The sequence below is a fragment of the Humulus lupulus genome, chromosome 8 (genome assembly GCF_963169125.1).
Source record: "Humulus lupulus chromosome 8, drHumLupu1.1, whole genome shotgun sequence".
NCBI lineage: Eukaryota > Viridiplantae > Streptophyta > Magnoliopsida > Rosales > Cannabaceae > Humulus > Humulus lupulus.
Genome location: NC_084800.1, coordinates 53,084,905 through 53,106,088, shown reverse-complemented (window position 1 = coordinate 53,106,088; position 21,184 = coordinate 53,084,905). Strand labels below are relative to the sequence as shown.

At 34.5% G+C, this 21,184-nt stretch overlaps 1 protein-coding gene across 1 annotated transcript; it reads left to right on the top strand.

Annotated features, from left to right (window-relative positions):
• Positions 1–9,482: 9,482 nt before the first annotated feature.
• Positions 9,483–13,323, top strand: LOC133797244 (THO complex subunit 6). Its single transcript, XM_062235085.1, has 13 exons — positions 9,483–9,728; positions 9,842–9,873; positions 9,964–10,062; positions 10,222–10,298; positions 10,487–10,532; positions 10,898–10,958; positions 11,052–11,105; positions 11,230–11,310; positions 12,047–12,086; positions 12,341–12,453; positions 12,534–12,644; positions 12,727–12,843; positions 12,930–13,323. The coding sequence occupies exons 1-13, from the start codon at positions 9,534–9,536 to the stop codon at positions 13,020–13,022; spliced, it is 1,119 nt and encodes a 372-aa protein (XP_062091069.1). The 5' UTR covers positions 9,483–9,533; the 3' UTR covers positions 13,023–13,323.
• The last annotated feature ends 7,861 nt before the right edge of the window (positions 13,324–21,184 follow it).

Genomic DNA, 21,184 nt, shown 5'->3' with positions numbered 1-21,184 from the left:
AGCTCGGTCAATGAAATGACAATCTTTGAGAACCCTTCCACAAAACGTCTGTAATAACCTGCCAATCCAAGAAAAATCCTAACCTCTGAAGCATTCTTCGGCCTTGTCCAATCTCTGACCGCCTCAATCTTGGTTGGGTCCACCTTAATCCTCTCCTTACTGACAATGTGCCCAAGGAAAGTTACCTGAGATAACAAGAACTCACACTTCTTGAATTTTGCAAACAATCTATGTTCTCTCTGTCTCTGAAGAACCAACCTCGAATGTTACTCATGCTCTAACTCTGACTGAGAATAAACTAGAATATCATCGACGAAGACAATCACAAACTGATCCAAATAATCCTTGAACACTCAGTTCATCAAATCCTAAACACAAATGGGGCATTAGTCAACCTAAAGGACATGACTAAGAACTCATAATGCTCATATTTGGTTCGAAAAAAGTCTTCGGTATATCTCCCTCCTTGACCCTCAGTTGATAATAACCAAATCGAAGGTCTATCTTAGAGAACACCCTTTTACCTTGCAACTGATCAAATAAATCTTCTATTATTGGAAGAGGATACTTGTTCTTAATTGTTAAATTATTCAATTCTCTGTAATCAATACACATCCTCAGAGAACCATCTTTCTTCTTTACAAATAGAACTGGTGCACCCCACAGTGAGAAACTAGGTCTGATAAAACCTAAGTCTAACAACTCATACAACTGTACCTTCAGTTCTTTTAATTTTGCTAGGGCCATTCTGTAAGGTGCTCTAGCTACTGGCTCCGTCCCTGGTGCCAATTCAATCACAAATTCAATCTCCCTATGTGGTGGCAACTCTGGTAAATCTTCTGGAAACACATCCAGAAACTCACAAACTAGTCCGTTCTCCTCTGGTCCCACTGGCATGACCTGAGTGGTATCAACCACACTGGCTAAGAATCCTATGCAACATCCTTGCAATATATCTCTAGCCTTTAGAACATATATCATAGGTATGCGGGGTCCATGCACAGTGCCAACAAACACAAAATGATCCTCACCTTCAAGCTCAAAGGTTACCATTTTCCTTCTACAATCTATGGTTGCCCTATACTTCACTAAGCAATCCATACCCATAATCATGTCAAAGTCGGACATAACCAACTTTATCAAATCAACTGTTAACTCTCTGCCCTCCACTGTCACTAGCAATGATCTGACCCATCTTCTGGATACTATTAGCTCCCTAGTGGGTAATAAGGTTCTGAACCCCACAACATAATAATCACATCTACACGACCTATCAATAATTCTACTAGCAACAAAAGAATGTGTAGCACTAGAATCAATCAAAACAGTATAAGAGGTTCCAGCACTAAAAAGCTGACCTGTAACTACTGAGGGACAAGCCTCAGCTTCTGCCTGAGTCAATGCAAACACTCGAGCTAGGGCCGAGTTGTCCGCCTTTCTTGGCTCTTCCTTCCTTGCTCTCGGGCAATCATTCTTCAAATGTCCCACTACTCCGCATAAGAAGCAAGATTTTGCCCTACACTCCCCTATATGGTGCCTCTTGCACCTAGGGCATTCAGGATAAACCCTCCAGGCCTCACTGCCACCCTGGCGGCCCATTGTAATACCACGTGGTCGCCTATCAGGGCCTGGAGCTGGGAAGGCATCATGAGCCTTCCTCTTCTGATCACTGGGGCCTCTCCCCCTACCTGAACCTATAAATGGAGGTCCCACCCTCCTAGTGTCTCTCATGGCTGCACTGTCACGCCATATCTTGTTCTTTGCGCTCTCAGCTGTGAGCGCCTTCTCAACCACCTGTGGATAAGTAGTAACTCCAAACACAGTGGTAATACGAACATCAAGGGCTATTCTAGGTTGTAGCCCCTGGAGAAACCTCTCCCTTCTGGTCCCATCAGTGGACACTAATTCCATTGCAAACTTGGCCAGCCTGTCAAACTTTAGAGCATACTCAGTCATTGACAAACTTCCCTCAAATAGCTTGCTGAACTCTTCAGCTTTTGCAGCCCTGATGGCATCATTATAGTATTTTTCATTGAACAAAGTCTGAAACTCTTCCCAACTCAGGGCATTAACATTTCTGGTCAGGGATATAACTTCCCACCAAATTCGGGCATCCTCCTGAAACATATATGTGGCACAAGCCACCTTCTCATTACTAGACACCCTCATAAAGTCAAGGATGGTGGTAACCATGCTCATCCATTGCTCAGCCTTAGATGGATCTGCATTACCCTAAAAAACTAGAGGGTGTTGTTTCCTGAACCTTTCATAAAGAGGTTCCCATTTACTTCCACCCTCTGGTAAATGCTCAACTGTTAGCACCGATATAGGTGGTGCCTCTGGTAAAATGTTCCATGCAGGAACTTGTTGTTGTCTTAGAAGGCAGATTTCTTCTTCCTGCCTCATTACTCTAGCTTGTAAATCAAGAGCTGGCTGAAGGATCTGACCCTGGTCATTTTCCTGACCCTGTCTGCCATTCTGGCCCTGACCTTCCTGGCCAGCTGATGAGTCTACCTGTCTTGGAAGCATATTTTCAACTTATACCTTGCTACAATAATCAATACAACCAGTTAGGTAATGATAACTAAACCTCTTGCTGCCTCATGGTCCAAGATTCAATAGAACTCATCAATTGTTCTACAATCAAACCAATAAACATGTTGATTCATAATCATAGCAATTAACATTTAGCAATCATCGATCAACCATTAACAATGCTAATAAGCATGTTATAGCAATATCAGTGCTAATAAGCACGTTCTTGCTTATCATGTAGCAGTCAATGGCCAAACCTATTAGTGTAGCTCATGCATGCATGTAAAGCAATTATATTATATTTAAGCAGTTAAACACATAACCACATAAATAGTTACCAAACCATGAGTCTATCTTGTCTTCAGTGGCAAGTGCACGTGCCAAGCCAGTCTACAGGAACCCTAAACCTTGGCACGCTCTAATACAAAGTTGTAACGCCCTGGATAACCCAAGACTGTCACACTGTGTACTTTAAATAGTGTTTATCTCGCTAAACAAGTCATTAGGTTATAAACGTGCATCTAAATGTCATTAATAGGCCAGGGTGGAAATTTCGGTTAAAAGGAATTGATATATTTTATTTAAAACATTAAACTATACATGGGATTCCATAAAAGTGCTTACAAAGCTATTTACAATCCAAAATGGTCATTACAGTTCAAAAGTTACAATCTGCTGACCTAAGCGGCAAAAATAGGGTTAAACCCTAGTTCCTTGAGAAACACCTTGGTCGTGGTGGTCAAGCGGCCGCATATGTACACGTCGCCACCTACGCTCTCCACTCAAGGTTGGGTGAGCTTTTCTTTCCCTTTACCTGCACCACATAGCACCCGTGAGTCGAGGCTCAGCAAGAAAACTTATTACTGCATGTATACAATATAAATAAATCCTACTAGGCTTGCAGCCCTAATCAGATGGTGACTAATAAGTCTTTCTGGGGTAGATGAGTAATAAGTTTCTCTGGGATAGATGACTAATTAGTCTCTCTGGGGTAGATGACTGATGGACCCAAAACGGGTATGTTTTAAATATTTATACTCGCAAGCGCATGAATCGTATTTATAGAATAGTTTTCGTGTAAGCACGAGATCGAACCCAAAGGAGTTGACTAAAATCGAAAAAGGAAACTATTTTAAATCAAAATTAATAAATTATAACCTAGATCCAAAGATTGATGAAAATTTGAATAATGAAAATAAAAATAAAAGACAATGCTAAAGATATTAAAGACAAATATATAAACATAAATTAAAAGTAAAAATTAAGATGGTAAAATAAGATTATTAAGGATTAGAATCCACAAAATATAAGTTCAATAATATTTATAAGTATATTGATTCCCAAGTTTTAGTGATAGTTAAAATAATTCAAACTATCATTTTCCAAATAGATTTATATTTTTAAGCACAAATTACTTCTAAAAAGATAGAATTTTTCTTCACTTTTCAAAATTATAATTTCAAAGCATTTAGTGTAAATCAATCTAATGAAATAACAAATAAATCAATGAGCATTATTTAAAAGGCAAAACATAATATTTTTGTTCTAAGCATGGATGTGTACAATTTAATGACACATCTTACACAAAAAATATTATGTTTATGCACTAATGAAGAACAAAGTGTAAATATGTGCTAACAATAAAAAATACATGATATTTAAGATGAAAGAAGATATTTGAAGAATAAAATTCCATAAACTTTGTTGCATAAAATGGGAAATCAACATACAAAATAAACACTATCTAGTTACATATTGTTTCATCATCACCTTAATAATCTTAAAAAGATTAGAAACTCATAACTAGAATAGCAAATACACACTAAAAATTACAAACATAAATAGGAAAATTTGGAGGAGAAACCCCCAAAATTTCCTCTAAAAATACATAGAAAATAGCCAAAAAGAAGAAGAAGATGAAGAGAATAGAGAGGTTTTGAATGTGTAGAAATTATGGTATAGTCACCTCTCCTAAAAATGGACCAAATTCCCTTATTTATAGCCAAAAAAAGTGGTATTAAAATAATCAATTTAAATTAATTAAATTGATTAAATTAAATGAATTAATTATAATATGGCAAATAGGGGTAAATTATAGGGTGTAATTATGATGTTGTGGTGAAAATGTGTAGACAAAAGGGTAAAAAAGTTGGCATTTTTGTCATAGGGGACACAAGAGCAAGTTGATGGGCTCAAGGGAATGGTGTACGGTACACCAGGCGGCTGAGCAGGAAATGGGTGGCATGGGCCTGGAGGAGTCTTCGGCTGGGCATTGCCTTGGGCCGTGGGGGTTAGTGGGCTGGTGAAGTGATGAGGTTGATGCTGTGAGATGGCTTGGGCGTGATTTTGGCGTGGAGTGGAAGAAGAAATTGTTGAAGGAGATTCAAGGGCTTGCTGGAGGCATTGTGGCATCAGGTGTGATGCTGAATTTATGTGGACAAGTGGCGGCAGGAGAGGAAGCTTGCTGGAGGCATTGGAATTGATTGTTGGAGGAGCTGAAGATGGCTGGGAGGGACACGGGCCAGGGGGCAGCGGGCTGGGCCTGGGCCATGGCTGGGCTGAGCCATTTTCTTTGCTTTCTTTTTAAAAATGCCACCTCTATCATTGATTTCCTTTAAACAAAAAAAATGCAAATTAATTTCTATAAAATAGTATAAATTAACTTCAAATAAATATTTTCAACATACAAATACATCTCATTAATTTAAAGAAAATATTAATTTAAACTTAATTTGTTTTGACACTTAAGTTGAATAAATATGCATTTATTTTTACCACTAAACACACAACAATATTTCAAATAATTAAATTACAACAATTTACAACAAAATAATTATAAAAACACACAAAAGTATATAAAATCAAAATAAGCCCAATAAATTCAAAATTACTTTAAAATTTAATAAATCAATTAAAAACTCAAGAATTAAGCAACAATTAGCACATAAAAAGTGGTAAAATAACTCTATTTTGTAGAGTTATCAATGACTAATAAGTCTTTCTGATGTAGATGACTAATAAGCCCCCAAGTCCCCAAGCCCTAAAAATGGTTCTTGCTGAAACAGGCATAGCACTGGGGCGCCAGTTCTACAGACCAGAATTTTCTAGTTTTTTCCCCTGCGTTTTCCCCTAAGTTCTAAACTTCAAACTGACCTAAACACTATCCAAACTTATACTTTAACTCCAAAACTTCATCAATACCTCAACCTCATCAAAACCCGAGTTCAAACACAATCAAAACACCATTAATACTCAAAATCAATACTTGAGTTTTGAAGCTCAATAACAACCCAAGAACACCACAAGAAAAACTCAGAAAAACCATGAATCAAAGTGGGGTTAAAGCTTACCTCAGTGATGGATAACTTCCTCCTACTAAATTCCTAGCTTGAATCGTCAATTCCCTAGCCCTTCCTCAAAACTTCCAAGAGATAGAGAGATGAAGAGATAGCCGAGAAAGAGAGAGAGGTAACACTCTGTTTTTGTGTTGTTGTGTGGTTTCCTTCACCAGAGGGTTTTAGTGACTAAGTCACCATATTGGTCCAAAAGACTAATTTGCTCCTAGGGCCATAACACTCTATCAAAGCCCTTCAAGGGCAGTTTCGTCATTTGCCACTTACCCCGTTGATCATAATTAATGTCTCACAATTCTCGTTAATTCCAATATCCTCAAGTAATTACCAAATAATTTCCCCCATTATCCGATCCCGGTAATGTACTAAGTTACCAAATTACCCTTAGGCTCGCCTTGAGCCTAGTATTTGACCCCGTTATGACAAAACCGCTAACTTGCTTCGTAGGATCGCCTCATGCCGAATAGCTCAAACATATGCACATAATAATGTGGTCTTACCCATATATCACATTGATGGATGTCGTATACCACAACAAAATTAACAATGATTTTTCTTTCAATACTTCCAATTATTTTAGTATAATAGCAAGCACAGGTCGAACCCACGAGGATTATTGTTCATTTTATTATTCAATAATTAACACTAAAACTTAAATGGAGGATTTTGATTTTTAACTCAAAATTAAATAACATAAATTAGAAAGCAAATAAAGATTGATATTACGATATTAAGAAATAGTTAAAGGTTAATCTCCACCCTCAACAATCATTCCTAATCACTAATAATAAATATTATTCTAATTTCTCAATTAAACTATTAACCTCACAGATAACGCTGAAGCAGTCAATTATCCTAGTCTCCCTATTATAAGTAATCAAGGCGAAGTACTCAATAATTAACTCCTTTAACTAAGCAATAAATATATGAAGCATACAATCTATTTAACTTAGATAAAGCATTAAGTCCTCTAGAAACAAGTTAATCTAGGCAATAAATTAATAAAGCATATAATTCATTTAACCTAGGCTCTATTTTTCATCACAATCAACAATTCTGTTGACATCACTATCAATTGTAATTTATCACATACACTTAGAACCCTAAACTATTAGGTGAGTAGTAATTCTAAGATGACAATTGAATAATATAAAACCTTAATTAGTTGGCCACCTAACAAGAAATCACAAAATTCATAACATTTAATTAGAAAAATAGAAACAATTTAATATTGAGAGAAATTAAAGAATAATATTCATTATCAACAATCAATAATTCATGTATTGAGTTTTGAATTAACCTTTAACCTAAAAAGAACCTTCTCCATAATAGTAATCATAATCACAAACATAATTATAATTAAAATTAAAGAGATTAAGGGAAGAAAAGAAATTAGATTGATGAACAATAGTGTTGCAGTCTTCTCTCCAGCCATTTCTCAGTCTTTTTCTCTCCTGAACCGTAATAAAAACTCTAATCTAAAATTAACCCTAATAATCTTTTATAGTGTCAATTAAATTCTAATTAAAAGTAATTAAAAATCTGAAAATGACGTTGCAAGCCGTGGCCTGGAAAATTTGCACTGCGGCCTAAAACAAAATATGTGCAGAAATTGGTCACGCAGGCAGCGTCCTGAAAAAAACTGGGCAGCGGCTTGAAAAAACTGAGCAGCGGCCTATCTATAACAGAAAAAACTGAAACGTCAATTCCAATTGAAGTGCCGCGCCCTGAATTTTATGAGCTGCGACCTATCTTCAATTTCTTCAATTCTTGACCTTAGATAACTTGTACGTTGCCGCCACTTTAACATTTCAATCCCGAAATCCTGGAATACTCCTAAAACTTCATTTTAACTACACTTGCCATCAAAATATCAGATTTATCATCATAGAATGCAATGTATAAAATATGTTGTAGAATCACGAAACTAAGTTAAAACTATTAAAAACTATCATAACACCATCCAAGCATAGAAAAACTTAACAAATATTAATACAAAAATGACCTTATCACACATACATTCACATAAATATACAATTATGCCCTTAACGGGCCAAAATTATGAAAATACCCTTCTAATAAGAAGTGGGCCCACATGCATGCAATTATCATCATATAATAATAATACTCACATAGTCATGCATATAATCGCATATTAAATCAATTATGACCTTTCTGACCCCCTAATCCAGACATTAAGCTACATTAGGGAATTTGAGACATTGCAATTTCTCTTAATAATTACATTAATATAAATTTAAATATTATAAAATATCATTATTATAGTAATATTTTATACACAGTCCTAATTTTTATTATTTTAAAAAAACAATACACTTTTTTTTATTACTTAGTCTAGTTTATATAAATATATATGTTTACATTTATGTTAAATAATAACAAACATTATATATAGTTAGCGGTAACTATATAAGAAAAAAGAATATCCCTTTTCTATAAAAAATAAACGAGTTTATTCTTCAATCACTAATGTGTATTTTGAAGAATATCATGATCGAATATTTTTATACCTTGAATAGAGATAAGTAGGGTAATTTATGATTTAAAAAGTTATTATATGATTTATTTTAAAAATTTATAAAAAATGTTTTGATTAATTATTTTTTATATGTTTATGTCATTTTTTAAAATAATATATGCTATTGTTTATTTATTTAAAATTTATATGATAATTAAAAAACACAATAAAAATAAACTAATATATTTTAAAAATAAAATTAAGCAAACTTGCAATATACATTGCTTTCACCTAATATATGTATATATAGATATTTATATATTTGTCCAAAATAGAATTAAGCCTGTTTATTTACAACATATAAAATAATAATGATCCATTTGTTTAATTTTAAGTCTTTTTTTAATTTTTTTTTAGTTTTTGGAAAATGTTATTTTTTTTCACCTAAATACCATTAATAAATATTTTTTATGAAATATTACAATAATGATTATTTGTTTTACAAAACCAACAAAATTAATTTTATGTTGAATTTTTGTCATTTTTTTTCAATAACAATTTTATTCTTAATTAAATTTGGTAGGTTTAAAATAAGAGTTAAGTATAGTATTGACAAAGATAATATTTTATCGATTTTTATTAATTATATTAAGTTATTTATCTACGAGCAAAATAATCATTTAAAAATAAACCATAATTTAGTATAAGATTAATTTTAGTAGATAATATAAAATAATTAATTATTACTAGACAAATTTTTAAAATTATTTGTTTGACAGAAAAAAATATATGAATTAATAAACTAAATTAAATGTGCTAAAAAGCTTATATTGATAAAATGATTAATTATAATTATATTTTTAACCACACATTTATCAACACATTTTCAATTGTGGGGTTAAGCAATACTTGTTATCAATCTTCTCATTAGAACGAAACAGACGACAAATAGTTTTACACATTCAACCAGCTAAAGTGATTGTTATTTCATGAAAATTACGTCATGTCGTTTTAATCCAATTCTTTTGTTTTTGGGTCATTATTTCTGGCATGTCGTTTTTTGAAATAAACGACATCATTTTTTCAAACCTGGTTTTATAGCAAGTTCGGTAACAGTACCTCACGGCTAATCGAACCAGAGAGCTCAACACTTCTTCCATTACAGAATGTGCGGGGACGCAACCAACTGGGACGAAGAGACTTACAGGGAAAGCATATTGAAGGAGAGAGAAATTCAAACTCGGACCGTTTTCCGAACCGTCTGGACTCCCTCACAAAACCCTAGTCCGGACTCCATCGTCGTCGCCTCCAGTGATGGATCCCTCGGTTCTTACTCCATTTCATCCATTATTTCCGAGCTTGTATGTTCATCATTTTCTCTCCCTGATATTAACCCTTAAATTCTGAAAATGGATATTTTCTTCTTACAAATAATAATTGAGCATAATTGCGTTTTCTTCGTTTTCGATTACAGCCATTAGGACTAGAAAATGCCAAAGCTCCACAGTACGTATGCCGTGTCGATCATTTCTTTTTTTGGGAGTATTTTGTTGAACTGAGCTGAGCATGGTGTTATGTTGCTTGGTTTTAATTTAGCTATTTTGAGGCTGAACCTGAGTGCTTCCTTCAAGGGCATGAAGGACCTTTATATGATGTAAAATTCTACGGTGATGGTGAGGATGCTTTACTGCTAAGGTAATAGTTCAATGATACATTTTGAGTTTTGTATTTTGTAAAAAGATAATGCTTGTTAACGGGCAATATTTTATTTATCGTTTCATGCTTGTATTTTAAACACAAGTTATCGTTTCATCTGAAAGTTGTGATTTTGATTTTTAAAATTTTTAAATGCAGTTGCGGTGATGATGGTCGTATTCGAGGATGGAGGTGGAAGGATTGTACGGAATCTGAGGTTCCTATTCCACTGCAAGGTATTGAATGTAACTTTCTGTAACAAGTTTTGGTGCAAGCATGCCTTTTGAATTTTGTTTTTTTAGCAGTGTAACTTGGAATCTCTAAGCCTTAGCTTAGCTTGATAATTGATATGTTAATAGCCTTGTTTTTATTGAAATTAAGTAAAATCTTACTTGTTGTTGTTCTTTTATTATTATTTTTTCAGGAAAGCACATGAGACCAGTTCTTGACTTGATGAATCCTCAACATAAGTGAGTTATTAAAAATGATAAACTATTTTACTACTGTGTTTTTCAAATTTTATATATTTATTGTAATGGAGTATGAAGGGCCAGTCTAGTTGCCTCACATTTTCTAGTTGCAGGATCTGTCACATGTAGTCTTGTTACTGCCTTCATATAATATGTAAAATCATTGAACCTTATTGGTATACTGAAACAAAGATGAGATTTATATGTTTGGATTGGATTTTCTTGTCAGAGTTGCAAATCTGAACTTCTTTTAATATTATGATGCTACTTTCTTTGTTAGTTTTTCTGAAGGCATTCTGCTTTTTAGTTTGATTTTTCCTAAATACTGTTTTTTCATTTTCATCTCATGTTGTTGTGCTTTCTAGAGGTCCTTGGGGAGCTTTATCTCCAGTCCCTGAGAACAATGCTATTGCTGTTAATACTCTGGTGTGTGCTCTTTCAACATTTCAATTCTGTGTCTCTTCATCAATCCTTCCCCTCAGAATGGTGAAATAATTCTAACAATAACTTCTTTTCCAGGGGGGGTCCATATATGCAGCTGCAGGTGATTCTTGTGCTTATTGTTGGGATGTGGTATGTATTTGTTCGTACTGCTTATGTTATGACTTTTCCTGGCAGACATACATTACTTCAAATTATTATTGATTTGATTTTTTATCTACACTAATCCTGTGTGACTTTTGTTGGAAAATTGTAGGAGACTGGTCAAGTGAAAATGGTTTATAAGGGGCATTCAGATTACTTGCATAGTATAATTGCTAGAAACTCTACTAATCAGGTGAAAATGTCTTTTTTAGTTTTTCTTAAACCTTCTTAAGAGCTATGTCTAGTAGGCTAAGGCCATCTTCAACTGTAGATATAGATGTTGTGTTATATTTGGCACAAAAAGTCAATAATTGATATATTTTGCACAATTTTTACAACTGTGCTCCAATGTACTGTAAAAGTTGATACAAATATGAATATTTCATTAATGCTCATTTAATATTTATTGAAAATATAAAAAAGTAATAATTTTTTATTTATTTTATTATTATCTAAAAATCTAATTATATAAAAAGTCTCCATTTACATTTAATGTTGCACTAAAGTAATTAATTAATGTTTGTTCCAAAATATACATCATAGCACGCGCCAAATTTGGCACAGATTTTGACACACCATAAAACAGTTTTTTTGTAGTGTGCTATATTTTAGCATTGCATCACTAATTTGGCACTCCTAGAGATGCTCTAATATCTCACATTTTTAACCTGTAATAAAAAAATTTCTTACCTGGCTCTCCTCAACACAAATAGCTTGGGCAAAAAATGTTCCATCAAGAGAGGCATGAATGTCTTGAAAGAATTTTCTTAATTGAGGATAAGAGGGAAAGCGGGTGGAGGGAGTAGCTTTCCTTTGACATATTTAAAATTTAATCACAATGATAGCTCCAAAGGCAGAGTTCGTTTAAATATAGAGATCATGCATTATTTTCCTGACTATTTGTTTCTTCTCATTTTTTTAATATTCAGATTATAACTGGTTCAGAGGATGGCACAGCACGAATATGGGGTAAAAATCTAGCACTTTTGGTTTTGAAGTATTTAGAGCAGAAGTTTTTGCACCAAACCAATTATATATATATATTTTTTTTTTTCCTTTTCTTTGTTTTGATTTCCTTGTTGTCCTCTGTCTTAAGTGGTCTATTGGTTTCTCTACTTTGACTACTACTTTGTAATATATAATCTTAATTTGTTTTCCTTCGTTTAAGCTTGTAAGTAGTACTGAGTTCTCTTTTTAAGAGGAAGTAATGCGGTGTAACTTAGATTGCAGAAGTGGAAAGTGTATTCAAGTGATTGAGCCAGCAAAGGAGATGAAGCTGAAAGGATATTCCTCATATGTTGGCTGCATTAATCTTGATGCAAGTGAAAGCTGGTTGGTTAGTATGCATTTACTGTAGTATTATTCTTTTTCTTTTCTTTATTTTGATATTTCTTACTTAGTAGCACACATTTGTAGGCTTGTGGGAGTGGTCGGAGTTTATCAGTATGGAATCTTCCTGCTTCTGAATGTATTTCGAAGATTTCAACTTCTGCATCTGTGCAGGATGTGGTATTTGATGAGAACCAAGTGAGTGGCTTTTCCTTTTACTCTCAGCTGTTAAACAGCACGACATGCAGTTAAGCTTTTAACATTTTTGGCTCCATATCAGATAGTAGCAGTTGGGGCAGAACCCCTGCTCAATCGATTCAATATAAACGGGGAGATTCTTTCACAAATACAATGTGCTCCTCAGTCAGCTTTTTCTGTCTCATTACATCCATCTGGGGTATGATTTTGATGTCTCTTTCTCTCTATTTGAGTGACTCAGGCTCAGCCATGCTTCTCATTTCATTGAACCACTGTTTCGTTCAGGTTACAGCCGTTGGTGGTTATGGAGGCCTTGTTGATGTTATCTCACAATTTGGAAGCCACTTGTGCACATTTCGCTGCCAATTTGAATATTAAGGAGTTCTGCTGCAGTTTCAACTTGTGTGCATGACACATTGCTGAAATTGTAAAGTTGGTTTGGAACAAGCCTCCGGAGTCAGCAAGTAGAGATGTTATTTAGGGCTCAGAATAGGTTAAGATTGCTTGTTGGATGCTTCAACATGTTACTGGCATACATTTTTGCAGCACCTCTTACAGTGACATTGTTTTAGTACAATAATTTTACCAACTTGTAATTTTTTTTTTTGGCAATAGCAACTTGTAATATTTAAAACTTAAAAAGATTGAGTTAAAGATTATTTAAATGTTATTGATTTAATCTCTCTTTCTCTTCTAAACGCCAACCACTAACGAAGTAACGAGTATTAGCTCACTTACATCTTGTGGATTGGAAAGAGCTCTTTTAATTATTTGCATTTTCTTCAATTTGAGATACTATTGCTCAACGCCCCCGCCTAGTCTTCTCCAGCATTATTCTTATTCTGAAATCTAGATCAAGTGCTTTTCTCATCACCTTACACTAGGGCATTTTGTGGGGTTTGGTATTTAAGAGTCAAATCATAATCAGGTGTAATAACTATTATAGAATGCAATAGTTATAAATTCTTTTCAGAAATTGGTGAAAATGATATATATATATTTTTTTAAGTGATTTTGCAGTCTGTTCTACTTTGATAATTTTTTACAAAATTGTCTCTGTCTAAGATTCAACCCGCTGTCTAAATTTTTTTATTGACTGTTTGAAATTTTTGACCACCTGTCTAAATTTTTGACTAACTGTCTAAATTATGAGAAGTCATTTTGCAAAAAATTATTAAAATTATGCTAAAATACAAAATGACTTTAAAAAATATGTTATTTTACCAAGGGACACAATTATTTTTAGGTTATATTTAATTACTTAAATTTTTTTATAAAGACAAAATACTAGTGTAGTCTGATCTATAATTAAAATATTGATGATGAAATTCTAAGAGTAGCGCATAAGTATTTAATTTAATTTTTTTAGTAGTAAAATTTATACTGATTTGTTGTAATTATACCTACCGTTATTTTCATAAAATAAAAAACAAAAAGTAATTAAGATGATCAATGGTTTTGATTGGGATACATTTGAGTCAAGTTTGGTTTGATGGAAGGTAATGAAAATGGTAATGAAAATAGTTAAGAAAAGAAATAGGAATAATTTTAGGAATTGTTTGCATAAACTTTAGAATCAACACTAGAACTTAATAAGTTTTGTATCAACATCACACTATTTTTATTTTATTAGACTATGATATTTTTATTTAGGAAAGTAGAGTAAAAGATTAAAATGAGTATTTTATATCATTTTTTAAATTTAATTTAGTAATAGAATGGTGTATGATTGGAAACTTGTTTCCATTGAATAATAGGAGTGCCATTCCATTATTAAATTTACAAACCAAACACTAGAATGGTCATGATTATTCCATTCCAAACATTTTCAGCCTAGTAAATAGTGATGCACACTTGGCGGGGAGTACTCCCCCATCATTGTTCTTATTTATATTTTTAATTCTCATCCCCGCCCTATCCCTGCTTATTCCCCGTTGGGGGCAGGGTGAGGAATCCCTATTGGAGAGGGGAATTCCCACGGGAACCTATTTATTTAGAAAAATAAAATTTAAAATAATAATCATAAATTATATGTAAATTAAAATATTGTATAATATTTATTATTTAAAATATTAAACATTATCCTAAATAAAATTTTAAATATTTAAAAAGTTACTACTATACTACAGTAACACATAAATAAATATATATAAAATATTACAAAAATATATAAAAATTTAAACGGAGCCCCGTCGGAGCGGGGAGTACTATCCCTGCCCCATCCCTATTTAATATTCGGGGATTGAAAATTATCCCTGTCCCTGCCTCCGTTCTCCATTTAGATGAGGATTCCCCGCCCCATTAGGGCGGGTCCCCATGGAGAAAATGTGCATCCCTACTAGTAAACGTACATAGTTGAATGAATGATAGTCCAAGTTTATGATGTGATGTTATCTTTGCTTTCAAGTTTTGTTGTTGCATTAGTTTTGTACTATTTCACTTTTGTTCTTTGTTGGATCTTTGGCTTATATCTTAGTTTCGACTACTACTTAGTTAGCTTATTTAGTTCATTTTTATTTTAAAAAATTGTCATTGCTATTTGATTTTTTCACTATTCGATTATAATCATTAATGGGGTGTTTGGTATGGGATAAAGTGAATGTGAGAATAAGAATCTAAAACATTTTCCATGTTTGGTTCAAATTTTTAGAGGGTAAAGTTAATAATTTGTGTGGACCCACTAAGGGACCTACACAAATTAATCACTTTACCCCCTTAAAATTTGAACCAAATATAGAAATGATTTTAGATTTCTATTCTCACATTTACTTTACCCCATACCAAACACCCCCTAAGGGTAAATTGAACCATTTTATACACTTAAGTTTAATATTACCTTCATTCTAAGTCCCTCTATACTTTCCAAGATCACATAACTACTCAAAACAAACACCCATAATAGAACTCCTATTTACCAAAAAAAAAATTGGGTTGTTAGTGTTAGAAATTTATTGGGGTCACAATTGTATATATAAAATGTGTGTTGGGTCATCATATAAATGAGTCAAAATTATGTGGTCTATTTTGGAATAAAGTTTATGACTTAAGGGCATGATTGTCATGATTTTAATATGTGGATACCAATTAGACAATTTCTGATTTGATGAGGGGCCAAATTAGAAATAGTTAATAAATATTACTAACTGTTTTGGCAGTTGGTAATATAACAGGTAATGGTCCCCATTTTTTGCATCGTATCGTATTTTTCAGATTCCTGAATCCCCATCATCAGGAAAATAAGGTTTCAAAGGTTTTTGATGCAAAATTGGAAGATCATACTCTTTTACAAACGATTCAATGGACTCCGGTACGCTTCCGCTAACCTTTGGCTATTTATTGTTTGATTCTCTTGAATTAATTAGGGCTAAATTCAGATTATAGTATTCTAACATTTGGTACCAGAGCCATCTCTAAATTAATTCTTGAGGATTTACTGTTAAAGTGTTATGATCATTGCTTATATTAATTTACCTGTATATATTTCTTATATACAGTTTATTGATTCTGGAATACAGTAACAATAAATTTTGATTTTGGTTTTGGATTTAATTAAGGATATCTTATATTTTAGTTAAATTAATTGAAACAAAATATCACCAAAGTGATCTCTTTTGTGTAGATTAATTTAATTAAAATATCAAGATAATAGTGTGTATATAATTCATGCATTTATTAATTAACCCAAATGTGAGTTAATATTTGGCCGAATTTTATGCATACCTGTGGTGATAAATATGTGGCAATTGTAAGGTATTTTTTTGCGAATAATATGTTAGTCCAAAGATTGCATATTGTTTGACATAATTTATTGTTAATGTTTGATCGCTACAACAAGAGTACCGCTTACAGTTAATATTACTGTCCAAAGACTTAATATTAATGATGTGTTTGGTATCTTGAGATGGGATTAACCATTATTTGATTTTATTGTTTTATATGGATTCTTATGTGAGCTTGTTTTTTTTTTGTTATTTTGTTATATATTCAGTTAATTCATCTACTCCTGCCACAATAACTGCCAACATTAACTCTATTCCCATGCTTAATGGGACAAATTTCAAGGCGTGAAAAGGAAAATTACTTGTAAACCTTGGTTGCATGGAATTAGACTATGCATTAAGGCAAGAACAACCTTCACCTCTTACTGCAGAAAGCACTCTTGATGAAAAGATGGAGTTTGAGAGATGGGATCGTTCTAATCGCATGAGTCTAATGATCATGCAACAATGCATTCCAGAAGCTGTTGACTGCGTTTTTAGCCAACGACGTGAGAACGTCAATAACGACAAGCCTTCAAGAGAAATAAAAACGACAACAGACGGTATAAGCAAGAAAAGTAAATAACACAGGAGATTTTTATAGTGGTTCAGCCCCGATTGTCGGTAATAGCCTAATCCACTTAGAGTTGTGATTTATAGATCTATACTCAAGATCAGATGGACTGAGCCAACTGAGTTTCTTCAGTACAGATTGTGAAAATACAAGAGTTCTCTCAAATATCAGCACTTTCTCTCTCTAGAATACACAAACCCAATTTTCTCTCTCTAGGAAGAAGAAGCCGAAGAACCCCTCTCTAATCCATAAGCCCTCTATTTATAGGCCTGTGATACTCAACTGATATCCCCTTTAGATAGGGATATTTTATTATTCATCTTATATTTATATTACAAGAAATATTTAAAATATAACTAATTCCTCAATTTGAGTGAGGAATGAGAGATTCCCGCGTATGTTGTTGAAGCTGTCTCTGGGAACCTTGACTTAGTCTCCTCTAGCTAATTGATCCACCTCCTACTGACTACCTATGCAAGTGCTGGTCGAACGTGCATGGTGGTAGGACTTGTGCATGGTGGTAGGACATGTTTTCGTGGGTTGAACGTGCATGGTGGTAGGACATGCACTTCTCTCCTCTAACATGACACTCTCCTCTAGCATGCCATGTTCCTCCTTGAACCAATCTCCTTGGCTTCTCCTCGGACCAAGGTGGTCCGAGGCAACCTCCTTGGCACCTCACCTTGGACAACATTGAGGCAACCTCCTCCATGACATCTCACCTTGGACAAGTTCAAGGCATTCTCCTTTAGCATCTCCCAAACATGTCTGATCGAACATTGTATAGGCTCTCCTTATCAAAATCTAAGTCTCCATCCTCTTGCATGAGACTCCTCCTCCTTAGCTACTTACCTTGGACACGTTCGAGCCAACACTTAGGAAACCTTGGGAGGCTTGTCTCCTACACACCCTTGGGGTCTCTTAGGACCACTTTCCCCTTGGGGTCTCCTAATACCACTTTCTCCTTGGGGTCTCCTAAGACCACTCCCTTGGGGTCTCCTAGGACCACATCCTCCTTGGGGTCTCCTAGGATGCATTCTCCAATTTTTGGGTATAACAGAAGCCTTCGGAGGCACAGAATCTGAAGAGATCACTAAGGCCAAGGATTTCCTCGATGCAATTGAAAAACGTTTCGCTAGAAATGATAAGGCTGAAATGACTTCACTTCTGGCTTCCTTGATGTCCATGAAGTATAAGGGTCGAGGAAATGTTAGAGAGTACATTATGGAAATGTACCAAATTGCTTCAAAACTTAAGGCACTTAAGATCGAGCTTTCTGAGGATTCGCTTGTTCTTATGGGTTTGATATCGCTTCGTGCACATTTTAATCAGTTCAAAGTCAGTTATAACTGTCAAAGGGAGAAATGGACTCTAAACGAGCTCATTTCTCATTGTGTGCAAGAGGAAGAAAGGTTGAAGCAAGATAAAACTAAAAGTGCTCACTTGGCCAGTGCCTCTAAGGATAAGGGCAAGAAAAGAAAGCATGAAAATGAAGCTGCTAAGGGTCTAGTGCAAAAGAAACAACATAAGGAACCAACAGGTTGTTTCTTTTGTGGCAAGCCTGGACATGTGAAGAAGGAATGTACAAAATATCACGCATGGCGTGCAAAGAAAGGTATGTTTCTTACTTTGGTCTGTTCTGAGGTTAATTTATCTTTAGTACCTAGAAACACTTGGTGGATAGATTCTGGTGCTACTACTCACATAAGTGTTTCTATGCAGGGTTGCCTGAGCTACCGAAAGCCAAGTGATGGTGAAAGACACATCTTTGTGGGTGATGGACAATCGGTAGAAGTTGAAGCTATTGGGCATTTTAGGTTGTTATTAGGAACTGGTTTTTATTTGGATTTAAAAGACACTTTTATTGTACCGTCTTTTAGACGGAATTTAGTTTATGTTTCATTATTGGACAAATTTGGATATTGTTGTTCTTTTGGAAACAATCAATTTAGTTTGTCTTTAAATTCAAATGTTGTTGGAACTGGTTACTTGAATGCTTATGACAACCTTTATTTGCTAGAAACAATTGCATCCTATAATGAAACCTTGCATGTGGAATCACGTGGTACTAAACGCAAATTAAATAAGGAAAATTCAGCCTCATTATGACATAAGCGCTTAGGTCATATCTCAAAAGGTAGAGTTGAGCGTCTTGTGGCTGATGGCATTTTAGAGTCTCTTGACTTCACAAACTTTGATGTTTGTGTCAATTGTATCAAGGGAAAACAGACCAAAACTAAGAGATTAGGTGCCAACAGATCTACAGATGTCTTAGAATTGATTCATACAGATATTTGTGGGCCATTCCCTACAGCATCATGGAATGGTCAACAATATTTCATATCATTCATAGACGATTACTCACGTTATGGGTACCTATATCTTATTCATGAAAAGTCACAGTCTCTGGATGTGTTCAAAGCTTATAAAGCTGAAGTTGAGAATCAACTCAACAAAAGGATTAAAAACGTCAGATCCGATCGTGGTGGTGAGTACTACGGTAGATATGATGGCTCAGGCGAACAACGTCCAGGGTCGTTTGCTAAATTCCTAGAGGAATGCGGTATTGTCCCACAGTACACCATGCCAGGATCACCTAGCATGAATGGTGTAGCTGAAAGACGCAATAGGACTCTTAAGGATATGGTAAGGAGCATGATTGTTCATTCTACCTTACCTGAGTCTCTCTGGGGAGAAGCATTAAAGACAGCAGCTTACATTTTGAATAGAGTACCAACTAAAGCAGTTGCAAAAACACCTTATGAGCTTTGGACAGGCCGAAAGCCTAGTTTAAAGCACTTTCACATTTGGGGATGTCCAGCTGAGGCAAGGCCTTATAGGCCACATGAAAAGAAATTGGACTCCAAAACAGTGAGCAGCTACTTTATTGGTTATTCTGAGCGATCTAGGGGCTATAAGTTTTATGATCCCACACTTAAAAATATTTTTGAGACGGGTACTGCAACATTTTTTGAGGATGTTGAGTTTGGGGGGAGAAACAAGGTTAGAGATATTTCTTTTGAAGAGGAATTGGATTCAAACCCAATTTCTGCTATCACTTTTGACAATATTCAGGTTCCTACACCTATCATTGATCAGAAAGTGAATATGGAACCTCAACAAACCCCAAATGAAAATGAGGTAATTGCTCCAGAAGAACAAACTCAACAACTTCAAGAACCAGTGTCATTAAGGAGATCCACGGGAGAAAGGAGAAGTGCTATTTCGGATGATTATATTATATTTCTCCAAGAACATGAGGATGACAATGGAATGATGGAAGATGACCCAATCAACTTTCATCAGGCCGTGAAAAGTTCTAACTCTCAAAATTGGATTGAAGCAATGAATGAAGAGTATAAGTCTATGCAAGACAATAAAGTTTGGGAGCTTGTCCCATTACCAAAAGGAAAGAAACCGATTGGTTGCAAATGGATTTTTAAGACAAAACGGGATTCAAAAGGTAACGTGGAAAGGTATAAAGCTCGTCTTGTAGCAAAAGGATTACTCAAAAGGAAGGGATTGACTTTAAGGAGACCTTTTCTCCAGTTTCATCAAAGGACTCTTTTAGGACAATCATGGCACTTGTTGCACATTATAATTTAGAGCTTCATCAAATGGATGTGAAAACAGCATTTCTCAATGGAAACATTGATGAAACAATATATATGATGCAGCCTGAAAACTTTGTGTCGGGAGACCCAAAGACGATGGTTTGCAAATTGACCAAATCCATTTATGGGCTCAAACAAGCTTCCCGTCAATGGTACCACAAATTTCATCAAGTGATTCTCTCGTTTGGTTTTGAGATGAATGTTGTTGATGATTGTGTGTATCACAAGTTCAGTGGGAGTAAACATGTTTTCCTAGTTTTGTATGTTGATGACATACTGCTTGCCACAAATGATATAGGCATGTTGCACGAAACCAAGAGATTTCTGTCAAGAAATTTTGAGATGAAAGATCTTGGTGACGCCTCTTTTGTTTTAGGAATTCAAATACATCGAGATCGTTCTCGGGGTATTCTTGGATTATCACAAAAGAGCTATATTGATAAAGTACTCAAAAGGTTTGGCATGCAAGATTGTAGACCAGGTGATACCCCTGTCGTTAAAGGAGACAAATTTAGTCTTAAGCAATGCCCTAAAGCAAGCCTTGAAATTTAAGAAATGCAAAAGATTCCCTACGCTTCAGCTGTTGGGAGTCTA